The sequence below is a fragment of the Camelus bactrianus genome, chromosome 20 (genome assembly GCF_048773025.1).
Source record: "Camelus bactrianus isolate YW-2024 breed Bactrian camel chromosome 20, ASM4877302v1, whole genome shotgun sequence".
Classification (NCBI taxonomy): Eukaryota; Metazoa; Chordata; class Mammalia; order Artiodactyla; family Camelidae; genus Camelus; species Camelus bactrianus.
The window spans coordinates 37,271,866-37,298,809 of NC_133558.1; the positions used below are offsets into that span (position 1 = coordinate 37,271,866).

The 26,944-nt window shown below is 43.8% G+C and overlaps 1 protein-coding gene and 1 non-coding gene across 21 annotated transcripts in view; one reads left to right on the forward strand and one right to left on the reverse strand.

Moving 5' to 3' along the window:
- The window catches only part of DST (dystonin), a 435,873-nt gene that overhangs the window by 99,452 nt on the left and 309,477 nt on the right, over positions 1 to 26,944 (reverse strand). For 14 of the 20 annotated variants that reach the window (XM_074348971.1, XM_074348950.1, XM_074348959.1 and 11 more), the window contains 15 exons: positions 25,967 to 26,200; positions 24,521 to 24,673; positions 22,277 to 22,510; positions 21,318 to 21,584; positions 19,618 to 20,148; positions 18,464 to 18,640; positions 12,811 to 12,934; positions 9,537 to 9,745; positions 8,592 to 8,909; positions 7,951 to 8,117; positions 6,192 to 6,348; positions 5,136 to 5,262; positions 2,959 to 3,021; positions 2,117 to 2,358; positions 758 to 887 (listed from right to left, as the gene is read on the reverse strand). In XM_074348971.1, the coding sequence (XP_074205072.1) occupies positions 758 to 887; positions 2,117 to 2,358; positions 2,959 to 3,021; positions 5,136 to 5,262; positions 6,192 to 6,348; positions 7,951 to 8,117; positions 8,592 to 8,909; positions 9,537 to 9,745; positions 12,811 to 12,934; positions 18,464 to 18,640; positions 19,618 to 20,148; positions 21,318 to 21,584; positions 22,277 to 22,510; positions 24,521 to 24,673; positions 25,967 to 26,200 (3,133 nt within the window). The remainder of the gene's footprint in view (positions 1 to 757; positions 888 to 2,116; positions 2,359 to 2,958; positions 3,022 to 5,135; positions 5,263 to 6,191; positions 6,349 to 7,950; positions 8,118 to 8,591; positions 8,910 to 9,536; positions 9,746 to 12,810; positions 12,935 to 18,463; positions 18,641 to 19,617; positions 20,149 to 21,317; positions 21,585 to 22,276; positions 22,511 to 24,520; positions 24,674 to 25,966; positions 26,201 to 26,944) is intronic. The other 6 variants (XM_074348964.1, XM_074348970.1, XM_074348965.1 and 3 more) reach the window with 1 other exon arrangement.
- TRNAS-AGA (transfer RNA serine (anticodon AGA)) lies at positions 9,929 to 10,003 on the forward strand. Its single transcript has one exon. It is a non-coding gene; the product is annotated as a tRNA-Ser (tRNA).

Here is a 26,944-nt window from a genome sequence, read left to right on the forward strand (position 1 = left end):
ACTACTCAGCCATAAAAAAGAATAAAATAATGCCATTTGCAGCAACATGGAAGGACTTGGAGACGGTCATTCCAAGTGAAGTAAGTCAGACAAAGAAAAATACCATATGGTATCATTTATATGTGGAATCTTCGGGGAAAAAAAGACAAATGAACTTATTTATGAGACAGAAACAGACTCACAGACATTGAAAACAAACTTATGGTTATGGTGGGGGAGGGGGGTGGGAAGGGATAAATTGGGACTTTGAGATTTGCAGATACTAACATATGTAAAACAGATGAACAAGTTCATACTGAATAGCACAGGGAACTATATTCAATATTTTGTAGAAACTTATGGTGAAAAAGAATATGAAAATGAATATATATATGTTCATGTATGACTGAAGCATTGTGCTGTACACCAGAAATTAACACAGCATTGTAAACTGACTAGACTTCAATAAAATGTATATATATATACAAAAATCTAATTTAAAAGAAACCAACTTTAAGGAAAACGTGGTGCTCAAGGCAGAGCACCTACCTTCTTCACAAAAATCAATACTGTGCTGAGCAAGAAGAACACACGACAGGCTGAGCCCCAGGACCAGGCAATCTGAAGTGACATTGTGGAACATGCAAAAATAGGTTCTGAGACCTGAAAGCCAATCCCAAAGTAAGGGAGGCAGGTGGACAGATGTTTTCTGATAAGCATGATGACAAAAGAACACTGGAGCCTCCGTGCACGGCCGTGGGTGTCGGTAATAACGTACCTATTTCTGTCAACATCCGCTTCCACTTGGGGGCCTCCGGGGTCTCGGGGTTCTCCTCCAAGAGCTCAGTCAGTTTGTCCTTCAGCTCCTGCACTTTGTTTACATTTTGCTTCAGTTCTGCCTCGAATAACTAACAGAGGAAAAAACAAAAAAAGTAACCACATTAAAGCATGTCAACCTCCAGAGACAAAATCAGTCACAGCAGAGCATCTTTTCTTTCACGTGACCCAGAGGGGGAAATAAAACCACTGTTAAAGGCTGAAGTGCGCGCAGGACTTGGAGTCAGCAGCTAATTTCTACATGCCTTTCTTCTTCTTAACTAGTCTTCAAATATCTGATAAAAGAATCCTGGGGAGTGGGGGAGGGTCTAGCTCAGTGGTAGAGCACGTGCTTAGCATGCACAAGGTCCTGGGTTCAATCTCTAGTCCCTCCATTAAATAAATAAATAAACCTAATTACCTACCCCCCTTTAAAAAAAGGCTAAGTTAGTAATCTGTAGACATTTTTGTGAGTATTGCCACAGTCTAAAACCATTTTCCCAATCCTGACAGTTGCAGAAAGAACAGAATACTACTGAGCCATAAAAAAGAATAAAATAATGCCATTTGCAGCAACATGGATGGACCTGGAGATCGTCATTCTAAGTGAAGTGAGCCAGAAAGAGAAAGAAAAACACCATACGATATCAATTATATGTGGAATCTAAATAAAAAAGACGCAAATGAACCTATTTACAAAACAGAAACAGACTCACAGACACAGAAAACAAACTGATGGTTACCAGTGGGGGAAGTGGGTGGGAAGGGATAAAATGGGAGTTCAAGACTTGTAGATACTAACTACTATATATAAAATAGACAAACAGCAAGTTTCTACTGCATAGCACAGGGAACTATATTCAGTATCTTGCAGTAACCTATAACGAAAAAGAATATGAAAAGGAATCTATGTATGTACGTGTATGACTGAAACATGATGCTGTGCACCAGAAATTGACACCACATTGTAAACTGACTATACTTCAATTAAAAAAAAAGAAAGGAAATACACAGACTCCTCTACCTTCCACTGGACAGAAAAGCTGACACCCTCAGCTCTTCAATCAATCTTTTCCAATAGTGCGCTAGTTAAAATCCCGCACTGAAACTGACTTAAAGGTGGCAGAGTCACTCACACCCAACAGTTCACTCATCTTTATAACGTCTGTGAGCAGACACAGGTGACGGTCATCCCCCGTCTGTACAGAAAGGCGCCTTAAACATGGCTAGCCAACTATCTGCTGAAGGTTATGGAGCCAGAAATCCGAACCAGGTCCCAGGGCTCGGCTCTGCAGGCTAGAAAGGTACCCGCGGGCTCTACCTTGTTCTGCTCCACCTGACTCTTTACGGCTTCGGCATCCGTGGGTGCGGGTGCCTGGTGCCACTTTGCTGCAGTTCTGTTCATCTCATGCAGCCACTGCATCATCGCGCTCGAGTCTTCCTGCGCCTTCTGCAGTTTGGAGAGTTTGGTACTCAGTTCGGCTATTTTGTCCTTAAGTAAGAGGCCAAGATCTTCGTAGCCATGGCTTATGTCTGTCATGTCCTTTTTAATGGATGTTAATCCTAAACGTAAGAAAAAAAAATCATACGGACACATTTTCAGGGCCTTGAGAGGAGAGCTCTAGAAATAGAAATTTGCTTTATATGATGTTGCCTTCCGTTTTGTCAATATTAAGTCTACTAGGAGAAAGTCAGAGACTTTTTGGAACTAAAATGTGACATCCAGTGCTATGCAACGGCAAATCATTTAGGGACACTGCATCATACAGGTGAAGTGAGACAGATACTTTAAATGGAACAAAACACTCAAACAGTGAAATGTTACTTATTAATTCCTCAGGCATCAAATTCAAGAAAAAATAGCCCAAATCATGTTATCCCAAGTGACAAAATGTCTCAAGTTAACCAAAAAGAAGAAAACATAACCAAATGCCAAACTGAATGACTAGATCTCACTAATTTCAGATGAACAAAATAGCGTGGAATAAATACATTACTGATGGAGCACATGATCATACCAGTATCATTTTAACTCAAGCCTGAAATTTCGATATAACTACTGTTCATCCCACAAAGGATTTCCTCTTGGAAGAAACCAAACCACATTATTTTAATCAATAGGCATTTAATTTAATTTAATTTAATCAGTAAGTTGCTCTTTACCTTTATTTGCCAAAATTTCCTGAGTATCTGCGGCTGTTGCTTCACCATTTAATATCACTCCACCTGCAAAAATATTAACACTGAAGTCATATAGGTTCCTGTATGTCTATACATTAATAGCAGGCGGTGTTAAATCAAACCCCATACACAATCCTTTTCAACTGTCATTCTATTTGAAAATGCAAAGTACTGATTCAATTTCAAAATCACATGAAGGTCTAAAATGTAAAGACCAAGCTATATCCTCTCTTCTATATAAAATTTATTCTTTAATTGATTACCTGATCAACTTCAACAAGAGCGTTTCGGTAAGTTTAGATGATATACTTGGATCATTAAATATTAATTTAGAAGACAATTTTATGATAAAGTTGTTTTAATGCTCAAGTAATTTTAGGGGTAAGTTCCTGGTCGCTACGTGTGTTGCATGAAACACAAATGCCAGACGCATACACAAACGTCTGTCTTGGAAGGAACAAAAGATTGTTTGCTGCAGTTACACTGTGTGATCATGCGTTTACCAGAGGTGGAATGACGTGAAAAAACACAAAAGAGAAGTTGAAAGTGAAAAAAAAAAAAAGCCTACACCGTGTCCACACAGGGAGAGGAGGCACAGTGGCTGGGGGCCCCGGGCTCTGGTGCACGACTCGCCTGAACTTAAATCCCAGCCCCACTCATCACTCCCCCAGCGCCGGGACAGGCTCATCACCACCCCACCAAACTGAGCAAGATAGTAATACCCATCTCGGGAGACCACGGTGGGAATTAGAGACAGTTACCCTCTTGCCTAAGAAACAGGACTGCTCAGTGAGCAGCAGTCATTATTATTTCTCTTTAATTATATACTTAGCTGTACACTAGAAACTGACACACTGCAACTGACTATACTTCAATAAAAAAAAATCACATGCACATCCAGTACTGGTACCCTTTTCATAATCAGAATATTAAAGAATCAATTAGCCCTTCTCCTGTTGGTATGCATTGGTTCCCTACCCAAGACTCAAAGACATTTCTGCAAACTGACCACAGAACAGGTCTAAACAAACAAAAACACTGAAATATCTGAATCTTAATCTAAGTTTGGTCCCTTTCAAAAAAACAAATTGCACACAATGGCATTTTGGATGGAAGTGAAAATATCCTTGTAGAGGCTCAGGATTGGTTCCTACCACGCTTGGGAGTTGTCAAGAGGTGGAAAAAACACTTTTTACTTATTATAAGTATAAAGTGGGCACAAAGAATGAATATGAAACATGCTAGAATTCCTTTCCTTCTCTTAAAAAAAGACTTGACATTTCAGGAAATCTGATTAGGAAAGAAAGAAGAGACCATCTTCCACATATGCTATGAGGGTGCCCTGAAAAGGGATTAACAGAGCGGAATAAATGGTGGGTTGCAAGGGGTCCAGCTGGACCATCAGTCTCACAATAGGGCCAGCTGGGGGCTGGGCAGAGCAGATCAGCCACAGACGAGCCTCAGAAACTCTCAGAGCAAAGATGTGGGATCTGCCTTCTGCCCATTCTTGGGATTATTTTAAACCTGATATAATAATATAAACATGTTTGAAACTTAAAACTCTATCCACAACTTCAATTAATTTTAGAACCATTATCTATACGTGACTCCCCTTCTGGTGAGACGTGTGGTTCAGAGATAAGACTGTGATTCAGACGCGTTGGTGAACACGCGTTAGAACTACTTTCTCTGGGAACCGTGCAAGGAATAAAGAAGATGCGAATAAGTTAAGAAAGGTTCACCTGACAGAAAGGTACCTGCTTCCTTCCCTCACTGCCTTCCTCCCCGGGAGCCAAGCCTCATTTCTTTAGCAAATATTTGACACAGAATTTCTACATCTCCATCAATCAAGGTAAAAAGAAACAAACAGGAATCTGATCTTTCCCCTTCCCCAGTATAATGCTCCTTATTCTTACCCACTAATCTGGCTAACACTTTAAATTGTAGTCTTTAAGAAGATGAAACATAAATGACCTGAAATCTGACCAGCACACATACTTCTCCAGGGCAGCTTTTAGAGTGCTGTAGATGTCACTTTCCCTTGGGCTCTCTGAGGTCACGTATGCATTCATTTAAAAAAAATAACACACACAACTAAAATCAACGTAGGCGGGCCCAATTCTTACAGGTTTTGCTGTGAATGTCAACAAAGCACATACCTGATTTAACTGCGGCCAGGGCCTTTGCAGGGGTAGTCACAGCACTTATTAGGTTACATAGTGAGGTCCCACTGTGGCTGACTTTCTGGATCTCTGGTGTTTTTAAGCTCCACTTTTCTTGTAATTTCTTGAGATATAAAAACACATTATTTTTCAGTCTTTGTAACAGTTTCCAAGTTACACATTAGAATTCAGTTTCTTAAACATATCTTAAAACAGCACTGATTGTGGGTCCTGACTGATGGGGGAGTGGATGGAAGAAAAGGGCACCATGCCCATTTGTTCCAACAGCCCAGGTGACTGTTAGCACTGTTGGCAGTGAGGAGCGGGGTGGGGGGGGGGTCCATCCTGCATTCTGCTCTAGCCACAGTGGAAGCCAGGCTCATCCCAGCAGCCATGAGTTCCAAAGTAACTGTCAACTGAAAGTCTGCAAGACCGTCCCAGGTGACAGCCAAGCTACTAAAAGAAATGGACTAGAAATAATTTTTAAAAAATGGAAATTCAGAATTCCATTTAATAGTGAATTTTAACCATCAAAATTACAACAAATTTTAAAAAACACACAACTCCATCAATTCGGAGTGGAAAGGCTGCTGTAACTGGTGTTAAGTCTTTGCGACTTGAGTCAGACGACAAAAGACTCGTCCGCTATTCGTACTAGAGATTCAAATAACTCTCATCTTCAAATACTGGGTAGAGTGTGATACATCCAAGGTGGAGTAAAAGCCTCCACTGAAGAGAAGCATCTTTCATTTAACATTATGAGAAACAGTATTAAAAAATAACTGAAACTAAGTAGAGATGCGGTGGGGGAAGAAACTTGGAAGCCAGGACAATCAGCAATACAATTCTTTAAAAAAAAAAAAAAAAGCAAATTAACTGAAACTGTGTGTCCTTCCTCAAAAGGGTCAGTTAAGCCCGTGTCATGATTTCCATCTCTCACCAGAATACACTGATACATACATGAGGATCGAACATATGCAATATCAGATAAAAGGAAATCTCTCATTACTAACAGAGGCAAACGAGGAACTGGCATGAGATACAGACACTCACCTTCGTTTCCTCCAAAGATTTCTCTAAATCCTCTGCCCCAAAAGAAGGCTGCACCATGGGAACGCTTTCCGTGGTTTCCTTTATCCAGGACTTCAATGATTTAACAAGGACTTGAAAGGTGTTCATCTGCTCTTGACAAGAAGACACAGCTTCTTTTCTAGATCACAAAAATCATTGACGAAGTTAAGCCCCAAAAGGAGATACTGCAAAGGACTGACTACTAGTAAATAAACTATTATTATCCCCCTATTAGCCTTAATAGTACAAAAAAAAAATCTCCCCCCATGCACACTGCCACCCTCGGATACAGGAGGAAAGCTTTCAACAACAGGTGGCAGGTGGAGTCCGCTCAGCAGCTCCCTGTCTACTCCTCAGGTAACGTCTGCAGGTAAAGCTGCAGTTGAGAAATCTGTAACCCGTACGTAAAGGCACTCTGTAACACTACAGAAACCCTAAGGCCGCCGTATAAACAGTTTTAACATTATTTGGATTCGGTGAGCTTTGATCTGTCCAATTTACAGGATGCTTAATGCTTCACAGCCCGCACAGAACCAGGAGGGAAACACAGCGCCACTTAGTGGTGTCTACACAACACTACAGGCATTTTAGCGGACGGGTCAACAGGGTGCCTTGGAGAAGACAGGTGTTAAGTCTCCAAGAAGGAGGTGAGAGCTAGCGATGTGGAATTTGAATGGATGCCTCCCCCATGGATACTCAGAAAGCTAGCTCCACGGTGAACTATGTGGATCTCTCTGTACGCTCAGCGCCACGGAGGAAGGGCACACGCCCAGCACACGAACCGCTCTGAGGACAGTCAGGCGTGGTACCTGGCGGACACTGGTGGATGACCTGTGGATGGGGGACGACATGTGGATGGCGTGTGCGAGTGTGTGGGATGTTGGCACCTGAGAGTCACTGAACTAAGCACTGATGACGACTCTTCCCTAGGAAAACCAAGGACATCTCTTCCACACAATGTGAGCTAAATACAATGGAAACTCCGGCTCTGAGGGTGCAGACAACACCCAGAGATCCAGGCAGAGAATTCTGAAGAACCGAAGAAGAATAGCAGAAAGACAAAGGACGAGTTTCTATCTCTTGGGGGCCTTCTTATAAACTTCAGCAAAACCAGATATACATTCTAAAAGCACATGAGGTCAGAAATATAACAGCTCAGTCACCAGGCTCACGTCCCTGGATAGCTGTTTAGCTCAACTGAGGTTCATTCTCTTGTTTCTTATCTTGTTTGTTCATGGCATCATGTCTTATCTACAACTCTTCCAAAAGTAAACTATTTTCTAAAATGTTAAAAAAAAAAAAAAAGAAAACTGTTTTACAAAAAAAAAAAAAAAAAGCCATCCAGAACTATACTGGAATCTTGCATTGTTTCTGAACTGAGCCCAGAAAACAATGAACCGCAGGCTATATTTCTGCCTTCGCAAATAAAAATGTAATTGCCAAAGGCTTCAGACCACAGTGAGTTTAGATTAGTTTCAGGAAAACAATACGACAGCCACTGTTTTACATAATGCTTTCCATTTTCATGTAAGAAGTGCTGAATTCCCTTCCTAAATGTTTTAACAAAAATATACTTCATTTTAACAGCAAACAAATTATCAATATAAAAGCACTTATTAAGTAGCCCTAGGCTTATTCTCAAGTTTCAGAATTGTTTCCAGTATCTACAGAAGTAAATCCCAGTCACTCGTGCTCATTAGTGTCAAGCAGAACACAATCCAGTTCCTTCAGCGGTGCTTACTTTTCTCTGACAGCGTCCTCCATTTCCTTGAATTTCTTTGACAGATTATTTGTTTTTTCAAAAACCAGAGCCTTATCGCCTGGCAAACCGTGCCTGGAGATCTCCTTCAAGAGATTCTGCAAAACTTCTAGATCTTTCTTACGTTCCAGCAACTCAGAAGTTGATTCCTACAAAGCATGTAGATATTTCATTAATGCAGGATGTTGTGAGATCTTTAAATGGCATCGCGTGGAGATGTATGTCTGGGACCAGAGCAGTTCTACTCAAGAGTTTCACAGAACGATCCTACCTGGGGTCCGTCCTTGAAATATAAACAGGCAGGCTCTTTGAAAAAGAACACTGTAAACTTTACTAAATTTAAAAAAGCTCTCTTAACAATTCTATCCCTTTGTGGGTTCTGGCACGTGAGGGACGCACATTATCTATGATTTGCATAAAATGAGAGACGCTCGTTTCTAACCAAGCCTTCAAGGAGAAGGTGGGCTTTGAAGTTTTTAAAGGAGGAAAGCAGAGATCTTTACTATTTCATCAGCAATTAAAAAGATGCTAATTAATTACAATTCTGCCAATAAAAGCAAATATGAGCTTGTTGTAGCTGCTAATGTATCCGATCAGCCTTGCGAATCCCATGGAAGACATACCTGCATATACTGGGACAATTCAGTTACGTCCTTCCCCGGCACATCCGCCTCTGTGAGAGCCTGGGGTTTTGTTTCTAAGAACGTTTGGAGCTTTTCGGAGAGGTTCTCAAACAGCTCTACTTTGGTTTTCAGTTCCTCCATTTTGACAAGCTTTTCTTTGTGTTTGTGACTTGCTTCTGAGAACCGACGGGACAAGTCCTTCATCCTGGCTTGGAGCGAGGACGCAGTGGACGGGTCTGCGGTCTCCGTGAACGTCTTCACTTTCTCATTCATGGCATTTATGCTGCTCTGCCGACCCGCTATGTCCTGCTCCAGCATCTGCAATGAACCAGACACCCAGCGCGTTTTATACCATAAAGAGGGTTTCAGATACCATCACACCCAGAGTGTTAAAAATTACTCTTTGTAACCACAAAAGCTTGAAGCACCTGAGACTGAAGAAGCTAAGGGTTGGGACTGACCAACAAGGCTGATCTGTCCCCAGAGGAATCCCATCCCCGGTCCCCGCAGGAGAGCGGGGAAAAGCTGGCCCGCTGCCTGGGCGAGGCAGAAGGTGGCCGCCACGCAGCGACCCTGGGGATCTCCTGGGGCCCAGGGATTAGCCACGGTCCTGATTTTTAAAAGGCTGGACAACAACAAGACTGATCTGATTAACGTCTGTGCAGCTGGCAGAAGGCACGTCGAACAAGACAGGAGGCAGTGAGCGGTGACACTGTCTGTGATGAGTGAATGATATTCATGAAAAGTACACACAGGCCCTCCGGGCGCCTTCATAGAAAATTGCTCCACACGCTCAGCCCTGGCCAAGCACCCCTTTCCATGCCGTTATATTCAGGAAACATCTCTTTACATCTTAAATTTAGCCTAAATTTACCCAAAATTGGAGCTTATTAAGCTGTTTTTTTTCCCCATCTGAAAGTTGTTTTTTTTTTTTAAGTCACTTACGATGCTTTTACTGATGATGTCCTGCAGAGCGGTGGAGTTCAGAGGCACCTGGCCCTGCTCCCCCAGGGAGCGCTCCACACCCCCCATCCAGTCCAGCATCTCGTCCAGGCCGTCCTGCACACTCAGGGAGCGCGTCAGGGTCATCTGCAGTTTTTCATTTCGTTCACCAACAGACTTGGCCAGGTCATCGTATCTGCCAACAATGTCACCTGGTCCAAAAGGATGGGGGATGTTAACACAGAGTCCTCCCTGCCCTGTTCCTTTCAAAACATGCTAATAGGAATCACAAAATTCCCAGGCTAAAAGTGGAAAAGAAAGAGCGTTTAAATGATATGTGCATCATGCACCATCAGAGCACCACCAACACCTGAAAAAAGAAAGAAAGAAAAGGGGGAGAGGGTATAGCTCAGTGGTAGAGCGTGTGCTTAGAAAGCATGAGGTCCTGGGTTCAACCCCCAGCACCTCCATTAAAGATAAATAAATAAATGAACATAATTATCTCCCCCCCCAAAAAAAACAAACAGAAAGAATTAAATGAAAATGTGCAAAATCATTAATAAGGCAGCTCAAAAAAGTTTAACAGAAAGAAAAGATCGCAGTGGCAAATAAAAAGCTACAAATTTTCAACTAGTCAATACATATACACGTATCATCTGCATTTGAAAAAAGACTTTTGGGTGCATGAATATGTGAATTGTCCCAGAGAAATGGAAAGTGATCCAAACAGCCAACCTCTAGAGTAAATACTGGTTCTTAATCTGATATTTCAAATTAGCCACACTTGATAACTATATGGGAAAAAAAAAGGTGACTATTTCATACAAAGCTATTCTCAAGGAACAATACACAGTTATAAAGATTTCTCAAGAATTAACCTTTACATATAAAAATTATCACTCACACATACGTTTAAGTGTTTGTCATCCTTCACATCGTAAGCAAGGTACTCAAATGCACAGAGGTTGGCAGAGGCAAATGTAACATGGATGACAAGGAAAATTCATGTAAAAGAAATAAAGTTGAGATTATGCTTCTAAAACAACACAAATAGAATTTATTCAATAAGTTTAAGAGCAAACAAAAGGGAAAAATAAAGTTGACAGGTTAACCTAGCTCTGATGAGATTAAATTTACTTTCAATTCTAAAGACTGAAGATGCTAAAAACAAACAAACAAACAAAAAAACCCCAAAACAAAACAAAAACCTCTTTCTGGCTAGTTTGCATTCATACATAAAACTCTGTATTTTAACATCCTACATTCTACACTGAAAACCAATGAGAAGTTCAAAGAACAATGGTTTTTCATGCATTCACCTCTCTCCCTCTTTCTCTAGAAATCAATCTGTTTTTAATCAATTTATCACTTCTTGTCCAAGAATCTGAAAAGGATTTTCATTATTTCTGAATGTTTTTGTCTGCTACGCTGTATCATGTTTCAATGGAATAAAACTTTGACCTGAAAGATCTCTCTAAAAAGGAAAAAGCTTACCTGCTTGTGTTTGGCCCAAAGAACACAATCCATATAAACAAATCATACTTCTTTTTGGTGGTTCTAACATTATATCATGAGAAAACAGTTTGACAACTTTTCACTGAATTGAGATTATTAAGTGTGGGTGACTTAAAGGGACAATCACGCTCCTATTGTGAAAACAATGAAGCCCCCCAGAATGCAGATGAGGGAAGAGACAGCGTTTAACAGGCACCAAGATGTGGAGGGCAGACAAGTTGGGGGTCCAAGCAGGAGCCCTGACCCAAAAGCCACAGAGCAGATAATCTGAACTGCAGGTGATGATTGGCAGGTGAGCTGTTTCTCAAATGTGTGTCCACAGAGCAAGGCTGGTTATTCCTTGAGCCCTGGTGGGTGAGTTCCCAAGCAAAGTCAGCTATTTCAATAACAACGCACACGACATTGCCAGTCAACTATAATGTAATCGAAAAAAATTTTTAATTAACACACTGTGAGTGTTAGTTTATTTTTAGACTTCTTGGTGTTAAAATACTGTCACAGAGGTAAATTCATAATTTCAGTCATCAAACATTCTTTTAGAAAAAGGTACAAACACAATTGACTATAAGAATGTTATTTTCTTCAGTGGTTGCTTTTCTTAGACATCAAATAACCTCCTCTATATCCTAAACATACCTCTCATTTTCCTAGAAAACTATGCCAGAGAGCATTTTAGTTTTCCAGTAATGCAACATATGGATTTTAAACAAATAAAAGTGACCCTGTGTACAATTAACAATGGGAACAAATGTCAAAACGCCTGTTCAGATAACAGCATTCCACGTAATATAGTCTTTTTTCCTCCCCCAAGTCCTTGTGTAGCAATGGCTGCCAACGCAAGATGTCAAGACTGAGATACAGGGACAAAATGTGAGATCTTCCACTCATATTTTTATTTCATATGTTTGTTTTTATATTTTTGTGTCTTATAATTATAATGCATATAAGATAATAATATGTATATATAATTTATAAATACATGTGCATCCATGAATATCTCTACACACATGGGTGCATGATCAAAAGACTCTGAATGTAAGAATGGAAAAAAGGTTCCCCTTGTGTGGAGGGGTTTATTTATTTTGGGGGGGGGAGATAATTGGGTTTATTCACTGAATTATTTTCTTAATGGAGGTACAGGGGATTGAACCCAGGACCTCGTGCGTGCTGAGCACACGCTCTACCCCTGAGCTACACCCTCCCCCGTGGCGGGGTCTCAGAGGAGCAAAGTCTCACTCTTCTCTTCATCTAAAATTTCCACTCAGATTTTCATGCAAGCGCTCTTGGGGTGAAACATGTTACTCATATGCTGTGTTAAGTTTTTCATTTCATGCGTAGACATGTGTAATAACCACAAACCACACATTTATATATATAGAAAGCAGCAAAGTCAAAACAAAAAAATACAATAATGAGCAATGTTAACTGGTACCCACCGTGCACTTAGTTTAAACTAGATACTGTGAGTAGATAAAAAAATATATAAGGATAATATACAACAGCTGTTCTCTCAAGAAATGTACTCCACAGGGAAATAAAGAGTTTTTGCCTCATTTCCTAAATATGAACTAAGCACGTAAGGACCCTGCTCCCCAGACCCTCGTACACCTGCCACGGAAGATGTGCATGGCTTCTCCCAGACCTTCCTGCAGTGAAAGGACACGGCAACCCAGACTCCACTAGCGGTGTCTCTGTATCCCTTAAAGACCCCTCCCACCCGGAACGTGCCTGTGAGGCCGGAAACGAGGAAGTGGACACTCACCCAGCGTCTTCTGGATGTCGCTCTTGGCCGGCAGAAGAGAGCCCCTGGCATCTAAGAGCACTTCAGCAGTTTTTTTCAGTTTCTCGACAGCAACCTGCTGACTTGATATCTGTCCCTGCAGAGCCTGGAGGATGGAAGGCCTCAGTTAGACTCAGGAGGACTGAGTACCAGATTCCCAACATGAAAAAAAACAAGATTCACAGTGAGACAGTGAAACCGGACAGAGCCAACTTGTCCTCGGTGGAAACTTACACCGGAACTTGTGGAACAAGGTCAGTGGTACAGTGGCAGCGGGGGGCATTCAAATGCAGCCCTGAAACCCACCCTCCGCATACGGCCATAATACTGAGCCTGATTCCCGCTCCTGCGACCTCTCCCCTCAGCCTGGGAGCCCGTCAGGCTTTGTGCAAGAGCCCCCCTCCCACCAGAACACAGGGACAGACACGAAACCAACAAGCCGAAGACCTTCGGGGCCATTTCTGACTCAGGGTAAGGAGGTAGTTCAGGGCTTCATTTCGGTAGATCCTGACTCAGTGCGGAGTCGTATTTATTTCTGTCAATTCAACAGAAGGTGTAACAAATTCAGAAACGCGTGCAACGTTTTGTGAAAATACAAAAGTCCAAACAGACACCAACAGACCTCCCTGGGGGTGGCCCTGGGGAGGGGCCAGGAGAAAGCGTGGATTTGGGCAGAAGAGGAAAGAAAGGAAATGTCCCTGCAGGATGCACAGAAGGAAGAAAAACGGAGACAGAACACAGAGGAGGCGGGAGGGTCTCCTGCAAGCTGTGTGTGTGTGTGTGTGATAAGGAAACAGTTACAGGACTGGAAAGGCCTCAGCGTCGGGCTGAGGGGTTCACATCTCATCCGCCCACAACGGGGACATGTTCAAGGCCCTGGGGGAGGGCTGGGCGTGCTCATTGTCCTGTGGGAAGGCGAAATCAGTCACGCTGTGAGGGGCGTAGTAAGTGGGGAAGAAATGAAGCAGAGACACCTGTTCGGGGCAATTTCAGCAGCAAAAAAAGTGTGGAGGGCCTGCTGAGCCAGGAAAGCAGACCCGGTCTGGGTCTGGGGAAGAGTCCCCAGGACTTGATGATTGACTACCTAGCACTGTGGTCGCCACTAACGACAGGTGGCCTTCAAGTTTAAATGAACTGAAATCAAGTAAACCTAGATCCCCCGTTCCTCAGCTGGACAGGCCACGGCTCCAGTGCTAAGCAGCCAGGTGTGACCTGTGGGTACCACGCTGGACGGAGCAGACTGTAGAACGTGTCCATCACTGCAGAACGTCCTGCCGGGCACCCCCGCTTGAGAGGACAGCAACCAAGGGCGAGAGGCGACCAGAGAGAAGGAGGACCAAAGTTTTTGAGCCTTGGTAATTAGCCCAGTTTTTTTTTTTAAAGTAGGAACGAGTGGAGGAACGAAGGAGAGTGTATTTAGAGACAATGACTTGAATGTGCTTTCAGGACCCTCACATGGAAAGAGCCAAGCTGGAAGGGGAGGCGACTCAGGACGCGGGCGGGAACAGACGGAAAGCACTGAGGTCAAGACCCACGAGGATGCAGGGAGTACACAGACTCACGGAGGATGCTCATGTGTGAGTGACGTGGGAACGAGGGAGAGATGGAACCAATGAGGTTGAGGGGGATGGAAATGAGCCTGGGACGGGTCTGTCCCCAAAGCTTAAAGGAAGAGGGACGGTGAAAAAGGTTGGCAGAGTCAGCCGCTTCAGAGGGGATCGCGGAACCCTGACCTGCTTAGCAGAGGCCCCTGTGGCTCCATGAAGGAGCAGAGGCCCGGCCAGGATGCCGAGTCTGGCCCTGCATTCCCGACACCTCGGTCCACGCGGGCTGCCTGGCACTTCACCGGGGGTGCGTGAGCCCTTTCTAGCCTCACGTGCTATTTCAGGTTCAAAGTCCCACCTTTCCAACAGCAGATGGGCTCAGCCCTGGTGTGGGACCCAGTTCCCCGGGGCCCTTGAATGTTTCCATGTGGGAGTAAACCTAACTCCAACATCTCTTTCCCTTCATCACCACCCAGGTGGAACCTGGGGCTCTTCCGTCCTTCCCACACGCAAAGCATCCAGCGAGCCCTGACCAACTCACCCACTTAATATCATCTCCTGTTCCATCAGGCTTGCGCTCTGTGTTTCTGGGTCACTGCAGGATAATCTCCCGCATGAATGGAAACGCACCCTAATCACGCTCTCTGCGTCTGGTCTCTCCCCTGCTGCGGCCCCCGGTGGGTTTTATGGAGGACGCACGCCTAACCGTCTCACTCTCATACCTTCCCACTGCTTCCTAGTAAAGGGTATCCTGCAGCCTGCCATCAGTGGTCCGACAAAATCCATCCCTAATTCTATCTTCAGTCTCCTCTTTCTGCACCTGCCGTTCCAGAAACGTGTGTATGTCCGGAGGCCCAACAAACCATGACCAGGACAGGATCCGCGACCTGAATCCCAGAGCCGACAGCTGTGCCAAGAGGCCCGAGACTCCGCCTCAGACTGATCAGTCTGGGGAATTCTCCCACAGGTTTAATTACAGTTAAGTATCAGAAATTCTTCAAGACAGCGACGTTCCCCATAACCCACTGCAGTCTGAACCACACGGACAGCTTACTCGCCTCGCACGGCTATTTAGGAAATGAAATAAACTTAGAGGCCCCTCCCCCAAAATATTTTTTTTTAGAATGCGAGTTCTCCGAGGGCAGAGAGAGGGTTTTAACATCTTCGCGTCTTCACAAAACCTAACAGTGGGCCTAGCATGTATATGTCTCTGAACGAATAAATTTATGTTTATAAAAACATCCAGTTCCAGAGATGGCCCTACCATCCTGAAACTTAGAAACGGATTACAAAAGTGTATCTTCTTCACTTCTTCTCTTCCTAATTATGTTCAAGAGAGCCAAGAGTTTTGAGTTCCTGAACTAATGGTACCAGGTTTTAATTCAGCTACAGTGGTGGTTTATAACACCACTTTGGGGGTGGAGGGTGTAGCTCAGTGGCAGAGTACACATGTTACATGTACAAGGTCCTGGGTTCAATCCCCAGTGCCTCCGTTGAGGAAAAAAACAGTTCTCTGAAAAAAAATTAATACCACTTTGGAACAAAACTGCAAATTAAAGTGTTCATCTGTTGTTTTGAATGTATTTCAATAAATTAAAACAGGAGAGAAGCGTCTGAGGCAGGGCACACTGTAAGGCCGTGACCTGGTCTCCAGCCTGGGCCAGAGAAGGGTCAAGTCTCTAAAGCTGCGGGCACTCGTCCATCCTCTCCCGGAGGTCGGAGCAAGCCTGGAGCTGTCAGTCAGGGTGACCTGGCCAGTACCCGGCTCTGAACCCAGGCTTCCAGACGGGGCCCAGGATCCTGCCTTTCTGTGCTTCGCAAGGAATGAAGGCTTCATTTTGTCCGCTGGGTTCCCTGGAAGCAGATCTGGCTACTGTCATTACAGCCCAGTGGCATCAGAATGCTGACCACACCACCAACAGTTATTTGATAGTAATGCTGGTGTCCATGTGTCATTGGACAAAAATATTTCAAATGAAGCGCCTGGGTGCCCAACTCACATGCTTCATACAGCAGGGTCTAAGGAGAAGTTAGTGTCATAAATGCAGAAAAGACGGATTGTTCTGCAGTGGTCTTAAGTGTTTATATTATTGTTAAAGGAAAAATGGGAGGGTAGGCATGCACGAGGCCCTGGGTTCAATCCCCAGGACCTCCATTAAAAAATAAATAAAAAATAAAAATAAGCCTAGAATTAACCCATGCCTTTTTTTTTTCATTAAAAAGCCATAGCATTCATTTTGTTGGGTGTTTTTTTTTTTTTGCTTTAGTTACATTAAAATTACTTTTATACAGGAGGCAATCGGTTTTCTAATACAGATCTAACTGAAAATGTGTTCTCTCTACTGAATCTACTTTCCTATACGAACAATACCTAACTTCCTAATTCAGTGTAACCTGGACCATCTTAACAATTATTTCCAGCTCCCGGCTTTTCCTGTTAAAATCGTGGCCTCAATGTCACAACATCTCCTCTGCCGGACACAACACTGTCCTTGGACAAGTCATCCAGGTGGGACTGAAAACTTAATCAAGACAAGTCTGTTCTTATGCTTGTGGGAAAGAGAGAGAAACAAACAAACAAAAACCCCTCAGGACTGAAAATGCACCCCTGAAGGGAGGCGGCAACCCCTGGGGGCTACATCACCATCTATGTGGGACGCTGACCCGGGACCCAGGACATCGTCCTGGCACCTTGTGTGGGGTCAGGTAAACCAGCCCAGGAAAACGACAGTGCCCTCCACCCCTCACCCCAGCCCCCCTCCCTCCTCTCACCCAATGATCCTCGCCCTTCCTCTGCTTGGCCTCAACCCGCCACATTTCACTCCAGAGTACAACTTAGCTTTCTTCCAGCCGGAAGCCACTGGTCTCAGGCAATACCTAATATTAAGCTGAGTCAGTAGGGTACCTGTTTCCCTCGTTAACAGCACAGGAATGATTTTTGACTCTGTAACCAACAGGTGCAACCAAACTCTGAGAAGCAGTAGTTTAACTGGCAATACAGTGTTTATTTTCTCTCTAGGGCAGCAACCAGCTACTGCTACCCACCTGCTAAAAGGAAGCACGGAATAAATTTAAGAAAGGAAGCTTCCAAAGGCAAAATTATTGGCCAGGTGTAATAAGAATGAAATGTGTCAAAATCTTCTCCCCTTACGTTAGCATTTTAAAACAAGCTTGAAATGCAAAGAATATGGCCCTCACTCCATGGAATTTATTATCTCTGGGAAGATTTTTTTTTTTTTTAAGTGTGAGATAGTTGACATATAATATTATGTTAGTATCAGGTGTACAACATAATGATTTCACATTAGTAGATTTTGCAAAATGATCACCAACAATGTCTTGTTAATATCTGTCACTATACATAGTTACAAACTTTTTTCTAGAGCTTCCAAATGTAAAGATTAAATGTTAGAAAATAAAAGTGAGTTTACTGTAAATTAATAGATAAAACTACTGAAATTCTAATTTTAAAAAATAAAAATCAGGTAAGCTTGACATGTACAAAATGGACTAGACTCTCTCAGTGTGTGTGTGGCTGAGATCTGTACAGTTACAACATTCCCACGTTGAGTCTGCACTTTCAAAAGGGCAGGTAGTGTCCTGGAGAAGTGGGTTAGGTGATCAATCAAGTCTGTACGTCTGTGAATCGGGGCAGGCGGGGAATTCAACAGGAACTCACGCTGAGTGTGACAGGGGCACCCCCTCCGTCCCCTGTCCATTCGTGAACAGACATTCATCGAGGACCTAAGAGGCCCAGGCACTGTTCTAGGCCCTGGGGAGACAGCAGTGAACATGCGATGAACAAAATGAATCAGTCTAAAGACCATCAGTGGCCCAGACAGCGCTGGTCTCCGGGAAGGAGGAAGTGGTGGATACAAACCACAACAGCCACGTCCCACAAGCCAAACCACAGAGAAGAAATGATCTCATCGGAAAGAGAAGTGAACGGATGGTGGAGAACCAAGCAGTGTCCACCCCGCACTCCAGGGAGACGGACACTCTTCCCTTCCCTTGGGGGAATAATCACAGAAGTGGGGAGACGGAAGGTTTCCAGTGGGACGACGGTGGGGTGGGGTCCCTCCTTTGCTCACCTTGGTCTCTTCCAGTTGCCTCTGCAGGTTTTTAGGGTCCACAGCGATGGGCTCAGATAAGTGTTTGCTCGCTGCAGCCTCGCAGGCCTGGAGCCCGGAAAGAAGGCCACATGAAGCATCTTCATAGTGTTGGTATTTGTCCACCAGATCTTTGAGGTTATTCCCAAGGACGTTGCACTAAAAAAGCAAGAGAGATCCGGGTGGGGATTAAAATCCACTGCTTGATGTCGAATACCTGGGAGCCTATGCATTATATGACCTGCAACACACCAGGCTTCAACCAAAGCTAGTGAAAACAGTAGGGCTCAGTATGAAGACACAGCCTCTAACAAATCAAAAAGTCCCCGTAAAAACAAGGAGAGAGCTTAGGTTTATACCAGCTCAAACACACACACGTGCACAAGGGCTGAGTCTTCCCCCAAATGCGAGGATTCAGGTACCAATCAGCAGAGGCAGCTCGTCTTCCAGGGTTCAACCCCACGGGGGCCACACGCCAGGTGTACAGATTCGTATCTGGTGCCTCACGGACCACTTCTACATGCCGCACAAGACTGACTGACGCGAGGAGGGAGAACAAACTAGACCAGAGCGACGCCAAGGCCGAGAGACAACGACGCTCGTCAAGCCCAGCGGTGTAGCTGGGGCGCTCTGTTCAGCTCACATTGTAAACAGGGAAATGTTTCCTTAGTTTTGGGTTGTTTTAAACAAAACTCCTACTAGCCCACAAGGATAACAGAGGCTGAAACAGTCTGTTAGCAATTAAGTATTAAAATAATACACCGATCAAATGTATCTGTAAAGCAAAGACGTGGGAAGGGGAATTACCGGAGAGGAAGCTTGAGTTCAAACCGCAGCCCAGTCGGCTTAGAGCCAGAGTGCGAACGCCCCCTGGTGGTCACCTTGGGGAAATACAGCATCTTATACGTAGGGAAGCCCGGAAACCACCCAAAACCAAATACAGAACTGTACGTTGCTACTTTTTAAGCACATCTTTCCGAAGTAGCAGACGCATAAGACTGAGAGAAGTGGGATGAAAATATCTTATTTTCCCTGCTACAGCTTTCAAGCTTCTGACTCCAAAACGGAAGGTCAGGGGACAGTGGAAACTGCTGGCACAGACTCGCCATCCCTTTAGCAGCAGAAAATCAAACTACCTTGGTGTAGAGAGTCCGGAAGCGCTCGGTGGCGCGGTCCAGCCTGCCCTGGACCTCTCTTTGGGCGGCGGAGGCGTCCAGGTGGCCCCGCTCGGCCCCGCCGCACGAGCTGGCGGCTTCCAGCACTCTGTTCCCGGAGATGGTGATGTACCGCAGGTCCCCTTTGTGAGAGATGACGTCCTCCGAGAAACTCCGCTGCCTCTGCAGCTTGGCCATCAGGCCCCCGAGGTCGTCGGCGCCCGCCTCCAGGTTCTCCAGCTCCTGCTCCGCCTGCTGCAGCCAGAGCTCGAACTCGCCCGCGTCGCCGGCGAACTTGTCCAGCTCCTCCCACAGCGAGCGGCTCAGGCGCACCCGCGTCTCGGCCGCCGCCAGGGCGGCGTCGTACTGCGTCTGCAGCTCCCGCGCGGTGCTCTGCAGCTTCTCCCGGTCCTCCGGGGGCAGGTGGTGGCCCTGCTTCTCCAGCAAGGCCTGGGCCGCCTGGGTGGCCACGAGGACGGCCTGCTGCTGGGCGGCGATCTCCTCGTGCCGGGCCTGCGGGGGACAGCAGACGGCCAGGTGGTCAGAGGGGGCGCAGGGGCGGGGACGGGGGAACCTGCCGCCTCGAGTTCTCTCACCCCTGAGCCGGTCTGCAAAGCCGACTGAGCCCAGTTTTAAATCCAAACTCCATCCCTTACTGGATGTGCACCCTCCAGCAAGATACCTCACTTCTGGAAGTTATGGTTTCCCCGGGTGTAAAATGATAATAATGATAATAACCACCACCACCATTTCCGCATCAGGACAATGACAGCCTCACTCTACAGAGCGCTGGGGAGGGCGGCGTGAGTCCAGATGGGAGGAGCTCAGAAGATGCCTGGCCCCCTGTGACTGCTCCGTAAACCTTCGCTATTACTATTACTTCTGTGAATTCCTTACAACCGTGCTTCAGGTAGAACACCACATAAGTCAGACCAAGAAGGACAACTATCATATGATATCGCCTCTGTGTGGAATTGAAAAATAAAATTAAAAAAGATACAAATTCTATTTTCACGGGCATAGAAAACAAACTATGGTTACCAAAGGGGACAGGGCAGGGGAGGGATAAATTAGGGGTTGGGGCTTAACGGACTCTCATTTCTAGATACAAAATAGACAGCTTAGGGCCGCAACTGAGTCTATGAGCCCCCCAGGAGCCGAAACTGGCATATCCCCTCTACTTTAAGTTCTCGTTGCAAACAATAAAGGCTGTTTGCACCAAATAAAATAAAATAAAACAAAACAGATAAGCAACCAGGACCTACTGTCTAGCACAGGGAACTATATTCAATTTCTTGTAATAACCTATAATGGAAAAGAACCTGAAAAGAAAATTTATATACATGTATATGTATCATTGAATCACTTTGCTGTACACCTGAAACTAACAATGTAAATTAACTACACTTCAATAAAAAAAATCAAATACTCAAAAGTTAATAAAAAATAAAATAAATTTAAAAAATAGAAGAACGCCACAGCCATGAGTTTATTTCCCATTGTTCTTGACTTGCTTAGAACTCTCACAGTAACTTACATCGACATAATGACAGACCTAGAAAAAGGACTTGCCCCTCAATGGTCACTGAGGTCTGAAACGGTAACTCACGGGCTAAGTCCTTCCTGTCTTTACAGGCCTGAGAAGAGAATCTAACTCGAGTCATCTGTTTCAAACAACGCACCTTCATCTTCTGGTACTGCTGGTTCAGATTCTCCTCGGTGGTTCCAACTCGCCCGTCAACCTCCATCTCCAACACGTTACCATTAACTTCATCCTCTTCTCCAATCACTGACGTGCCATCCCCTTCTCGAAAATGCATCCCGTTCTGTTCCATCACCTGTTTCTGTTCCATGCCTGCCCTTTCAGAGTCTCTGTCAACACTGGACAACCAGTCCAAAAGGTTCTCTATTCTGCTTCTGTTCTCTTCCAGCTGTTTCACAGCTGCAACCTGGGCAGGGAAAGTTCACAGCAGGGATTCCTCAGTGTGGGCCAAGGCTTTCGTTTCAAGACATCCCCAATGCAAGTACTAAGATCTTTTAACATTAGAGTGGGGAACCTGAACACACACACACGCTGAAAACTGAACACACTGAAATTAAGCCTTTCAGCCACTGGCAGTCACTTTCAAGTTTTCATCATTCTTAAAAACACATTCCAAAATTTTTCATTGCCATCGATGAGACCACACACATTTCACACGCAGAAAGCCTCACAATGCCACGTAAACTTTTTTAAAAAGTTCAACCCAGCCTACAAACTACTATGTATAAAATAAATAAGCTACAAGGATGTATTGTACAGCACAGGGAAGAGGGCCAGTATGTTGTAACAGCCATACAGAGTATAACCTTTAAAAATTGTGAATCACTATGCTGTACACCTGAAACATGTAATACTGTACATCGACCCTACCTCAATTTAAGAAAAACATTTTTTTTTTAAGTTCAACAAAGCCAACTCTTCAAACTTTGTAGTTTGGTCAGTTACATCCATGAAAACCCAGAATTCTAGTCCCTGGTGCTAACTATACCCTTCGTGAATTGAGGTGCTATTACATCTATCATTTTCTTCTTTTTTTTTTAAACACCTGTCATTTTCAATAAAGCCCCAGAACAGGGCACCACATATTTGAATAAGGACCTTTTCCGTTTCTTCCTTGATCGCCGTCTTCACCACTTTCTCCAGCTCTTTTTTCGACTGTTCTGCCTTCAAATTAAGCTGTTCACACTTCATCTTTGCTTCTTTCAGTTTCTGCTCAATCAGAGCCTTGTCTTCTCCTGACAGCCTTTCCCCGCTCTCTTTTAAGAAGTTCTCTGTGTTTTTCACTATTTCCGCCAATGCCTGGGCACTTCCTTGCATGTCTTTCTGTAATTCCTGATAACATGAAAGAAAAAATAAATCTTAGTAAATTACTGCCCACTTCATTCCTCCAGAACTGCACTTCGAAAAGAGGGGGCGAGCAGAGGGGGACCCAGCACATACAGGTTAAAAAAGCATACTGAACAATATGTTAATTTGAGTTGGTTTTTAAAAATCACAATATTTAAGATCATTTGAAATCTTAAACGCAGCATGAAAGGTAGGAGATTTCACATTATCAAATGGATGTGGTCTGTAAAACACTGAAAACAAGAATGTACTGAGTATATAATCCAGGCAAATTCGTACACACCAGATTTTTTTTTTACATTACGTGAGTCCATTTATAAAAGCTTTTAAATATAAGGTAATATTATTTATTCTGTTTCTAAACATTTATTTTTAACATATACCTATTGCTCAGGATAAAAACAAATAGTTCTCTAAGTTATGAACAAAGCTGTTCCTAAGATAATTTCTATACTAAGATGGTTTCGTCGTCTACACGCCAGAGCTCTATGACATGTAATGTCTGCTCCGCCCTGGCAGGTAAGAAGCTCAAGGCTAAGGTCCCTCAACAGTCAGGGCTCCCCTCTGTCTAGATTTCTCGGTCAGTTTTTCTTTCCTTGTCCTTTACTTTACACTTTCAGTCCATATATTGTACTATGTTTGAGCCTTTGTATTATTTTTTCTCCATACTTTTTTAAGCCTCCCCAAGTTTTTCTGGGACGTATCTGAATTGAAAGAGATACTGTCCAGTTTTCCCAGCAGCACATATTGAAGAGACTGTCTTTTCCCCACTGTGTATTTTTGCCTCCTTTGTCATAGATTAATTGGCCTTATAAGCGTGGGTTTATTTCTGGGCTCTCTATTCTGTTCCATTGTTCTCGGTGTCTGTTTTTTGTGCCAGCACCATACTGTTTTGATTCCTACAGCTTTGCAGGATAGTTTGAAATCCAGGCACATGATAACTCTAGCTCTGCCGTTCCTAAAGGCTGCATTGGGTACCTGGAGTCTTTTGTGGTTCCATACACATTTGAGAATGATTTGCCCTAGTGCTGTGAAAAATGTCATGGGCATTTTGATAGGGATTGCATTGAATCTGCAGATTGCTTTGGGTAGGATGGCCATTTTAACAATATTGATTCTTCCAATCCATTAATACAACATATAAAATAAGTAAGGCACAAGGATATATTGTACAGCACAGGGAATACAGCCAACACTTCATAATAACTTTAAATGGAGTATAATCTACACAAATGTTGAATCACTGTGTTGTACACCTGAAATGAATATAATATGGTAAATCAACTATACTTTCACATAAACAAAATGTTTTTAAAGAAAGAGATACTCTTTACTGAGCAACGACTATGTGACAGCGACTGCTGGTCACTTCACACACAATATTTACTTGACTCTGACAATAACAAAGCAATGGGAGTGTAAGTAATGAAGACACTGAGGCTCGGAGAGATTAAGTCATAAACCCGACAACCTGCAGAATCTGGGAGTTGAACCAAGAGCTATCTCATTACAAGGAGATTGTTCTTTCTCCTGACACCAAAAGAAAGATTTCTTTCTCTGTCATGATTGTTTGCTCCTTCAAAAGAGCAAACTTCAGAGAAAGATGACAGGAATGAGAAGGAGCTGGGAAAGAGGAAGACCCCAAACTGAAGGCTATTTCTCCTGACTTCAGGTGAATGAGTTGGTCTCCAATGGATCCTGATTTTAACTCATCACACAAGGTTATTTCCACGATCAAACCTCCTTTATGTCTCCTCTACTCAATATCTCACCCCCAGAACAGTCCAGAAAACTACCTGGCTGGCTGCAGATGGAAATGTAACTCTCGGGATGAAGTTTCAAGCTCCGGCCTGGGGGAGGGGGGGCGGTCTTAGCTGTGCCTTGCCTCAGGAAAGCTAAAATGATGGCTCCCTCCCAATAAGCCCCACTGCTCTCCAACTACCCGTCATCGAACTTCCCATCGGCCAGACCCACTGATGCGAGACTCCGCCCTACCTCTTGCTTGGACTGGTATTTCTTCAACTCAGCCGTGCCGTCTCCGATCACGAAGGCCTCCTGGTGGCCTATCAGGCGGTTCTCGGTTTGGGTGAGGAGATCGCATATCCCCTGGAGCTTCTCCTTGTACTCCTGCTGGCGTTCTGCCACCATCTGAAATGGGCGAAACCAAAGCATCGGAAATGTGGCCACCGACTCAACTTCACTCAAACACATCCTGCAAGCTTCCCCTACACGAGCCTCCCTACGTATGCTGTAAACATGATGGCAGTGGGGTGCAGAGCACGCAGGCGACGTGGAAAGTGAGCGCGTGTCTCAGACACGAGGAGGGAGACCGTGTTTGGACGACACTGCTCAACAGAATACTGGCCATGCATAGGTGTCAGAGATGGAGCTTCTGACCGACAGACAGGAAGAGACGTTCCATTTTCTCAAGCTCTGGAAACCTGCGACACACACAATTAATTCTGCAAAAGGATATCAAAACAGAAGTTAGTCGTGATTTGTCTGTTAACATATTTGATACGTGTAGATAGGTTATCATGCTGGAGACAGAGCCTGTGCTTCTGAAAGTTAAAATAAAATAAAATAAAATAAAATAAAATAAAATAAAATAAAATAAAATAAAATAAAATAAAATAAAATAAAATAAAACAAAATAAAACAAAACAAAACAGGAGCACTGCATGCGAGATCACTATGTAATCACTCTAGCTAATTCCATTCCCACCTCTTTGCTCAGTAGTGCCATTAGTCATGGCACTGTAATAGAATTCGTTCAGTCTTTCTAAGAGATTAATTTAGTGATGACCTGCATCTTTCATTTTCCTATTATGTATACACTCGTTACTCATTCTCTAGTCACATATGACATTTACCAGGAGCTGGGCAAGGTCTTGAGGGTTCTGAACTCTTTCTTTTATCAATGTCCCCAGCACCACGGGGTAAGCACTGTTGCTCCTTCCAAGAGCCCAAAGAGAAAACTGGTTAAGGGACTTGCCCTGGGTCACACAGCGAGGGAGTGGTGAAACTGGGGTGTAACTCAGGCAGCCTGGCCCAGGGCCTGGCCCTAAACCTGCTATGACATTCCACCTCCCAGAGGTAAAAGACATCCTTAACCTTCTCCATCCGCACGTTCATCAGTTTATCCCTGGAAATTTCTCACTGCCTTCAGACTTCCTCCTCCTAGGAAAAAAAATCCAAACTCTCCCTTGAAAACAGTAGTTTTAGGGAGTCATGAAAATTAAAATGGACAAATGAAAGCATTACTGTGGGAAATAATACTTGCATCCGTGGCAGCATCTCTACCTTATACCCTGTCCATCAGTCTCCGTTCCAGAAAACCTTTCCTGTCTTCTCCTACCCGTGAGCCTTGGTGTCTACACCACAGGTTTCACACCGAAGAACTAAAAGCAGAGCATTCCAACTCCACAAAGAAAGGCAGACCTTCTGGTCATCGAGAGCTTGTTCGAGCTGTAACTGAGTCTCTAAATGTTCCACCTGGGTAGTTACTGATTCCCGGACGTCAAGAAAGCACTTCTGAGTCGTGTTTAAGAGCCTGAGCAGTTGTTTGCTTTGGGTGGGAGACAGGTCTTGTGCGTGTTCAGAGATGAAAAACTGCACATCAAAGGCAGTGGTCTCCAGCTGTGTTTTGCTGTGTCCAAGGTCTTTCAACACATTCTGCAAACAAAACGGTATGCGTCACCAACAGGGAGCTAAGCCATAATAGAAAGTTTGTATTAACTATAACATTTATTATAAAATATGCTTCTTATATCAGGAACTCAAGCTTCTGCCAACATTTTCTCCGTGATTCAATCAACCTATTCATTAGTAATAACTGATAGTGATGAAATTATTTAAATACTGAGACAATTAATATTCTATAAAAATAATCTCTTTCTGAATATTTTAACACTGGCAGAGACAGTTCCTTAAAATGTAACTCCGACAAAAGGGAAAGATCTCACTTGTGTACATTTAGCACACTGAAGGGAAATCGCAACATTAAAATACTATTTGCTGACGTTTACAGTATCCGTGTAACTGTGGTGGCACATAAACTAGACTATGGGGAACTTGCAACATAAATTTAACAGGGCAGAATTTTTGACTCGCAGGCCAGGTGTGTAACTGATCTCCATTCATGAATGTGCTGTTCAAGTCAAGAACTTGGAAGGGAAAAAAAAGCATGACAAAAGTGACTACTACTATGATGTATTTATGTGACTGACTTAAATTACTATGTCTTTATGCGACTGATACATAAATAAGTACACAAATACAAATCTCAACGTTCAGTGGAAGTATGAGTTGTATTAAGGCAGCAGGGACAGTGTCATAAAGCTGTGATGATTTCACAGCTGTGTCGCTATGAACAAACATCTCTTAGAAAGAAAGGAAAAGCTGGAAGCCTTTCTGCTA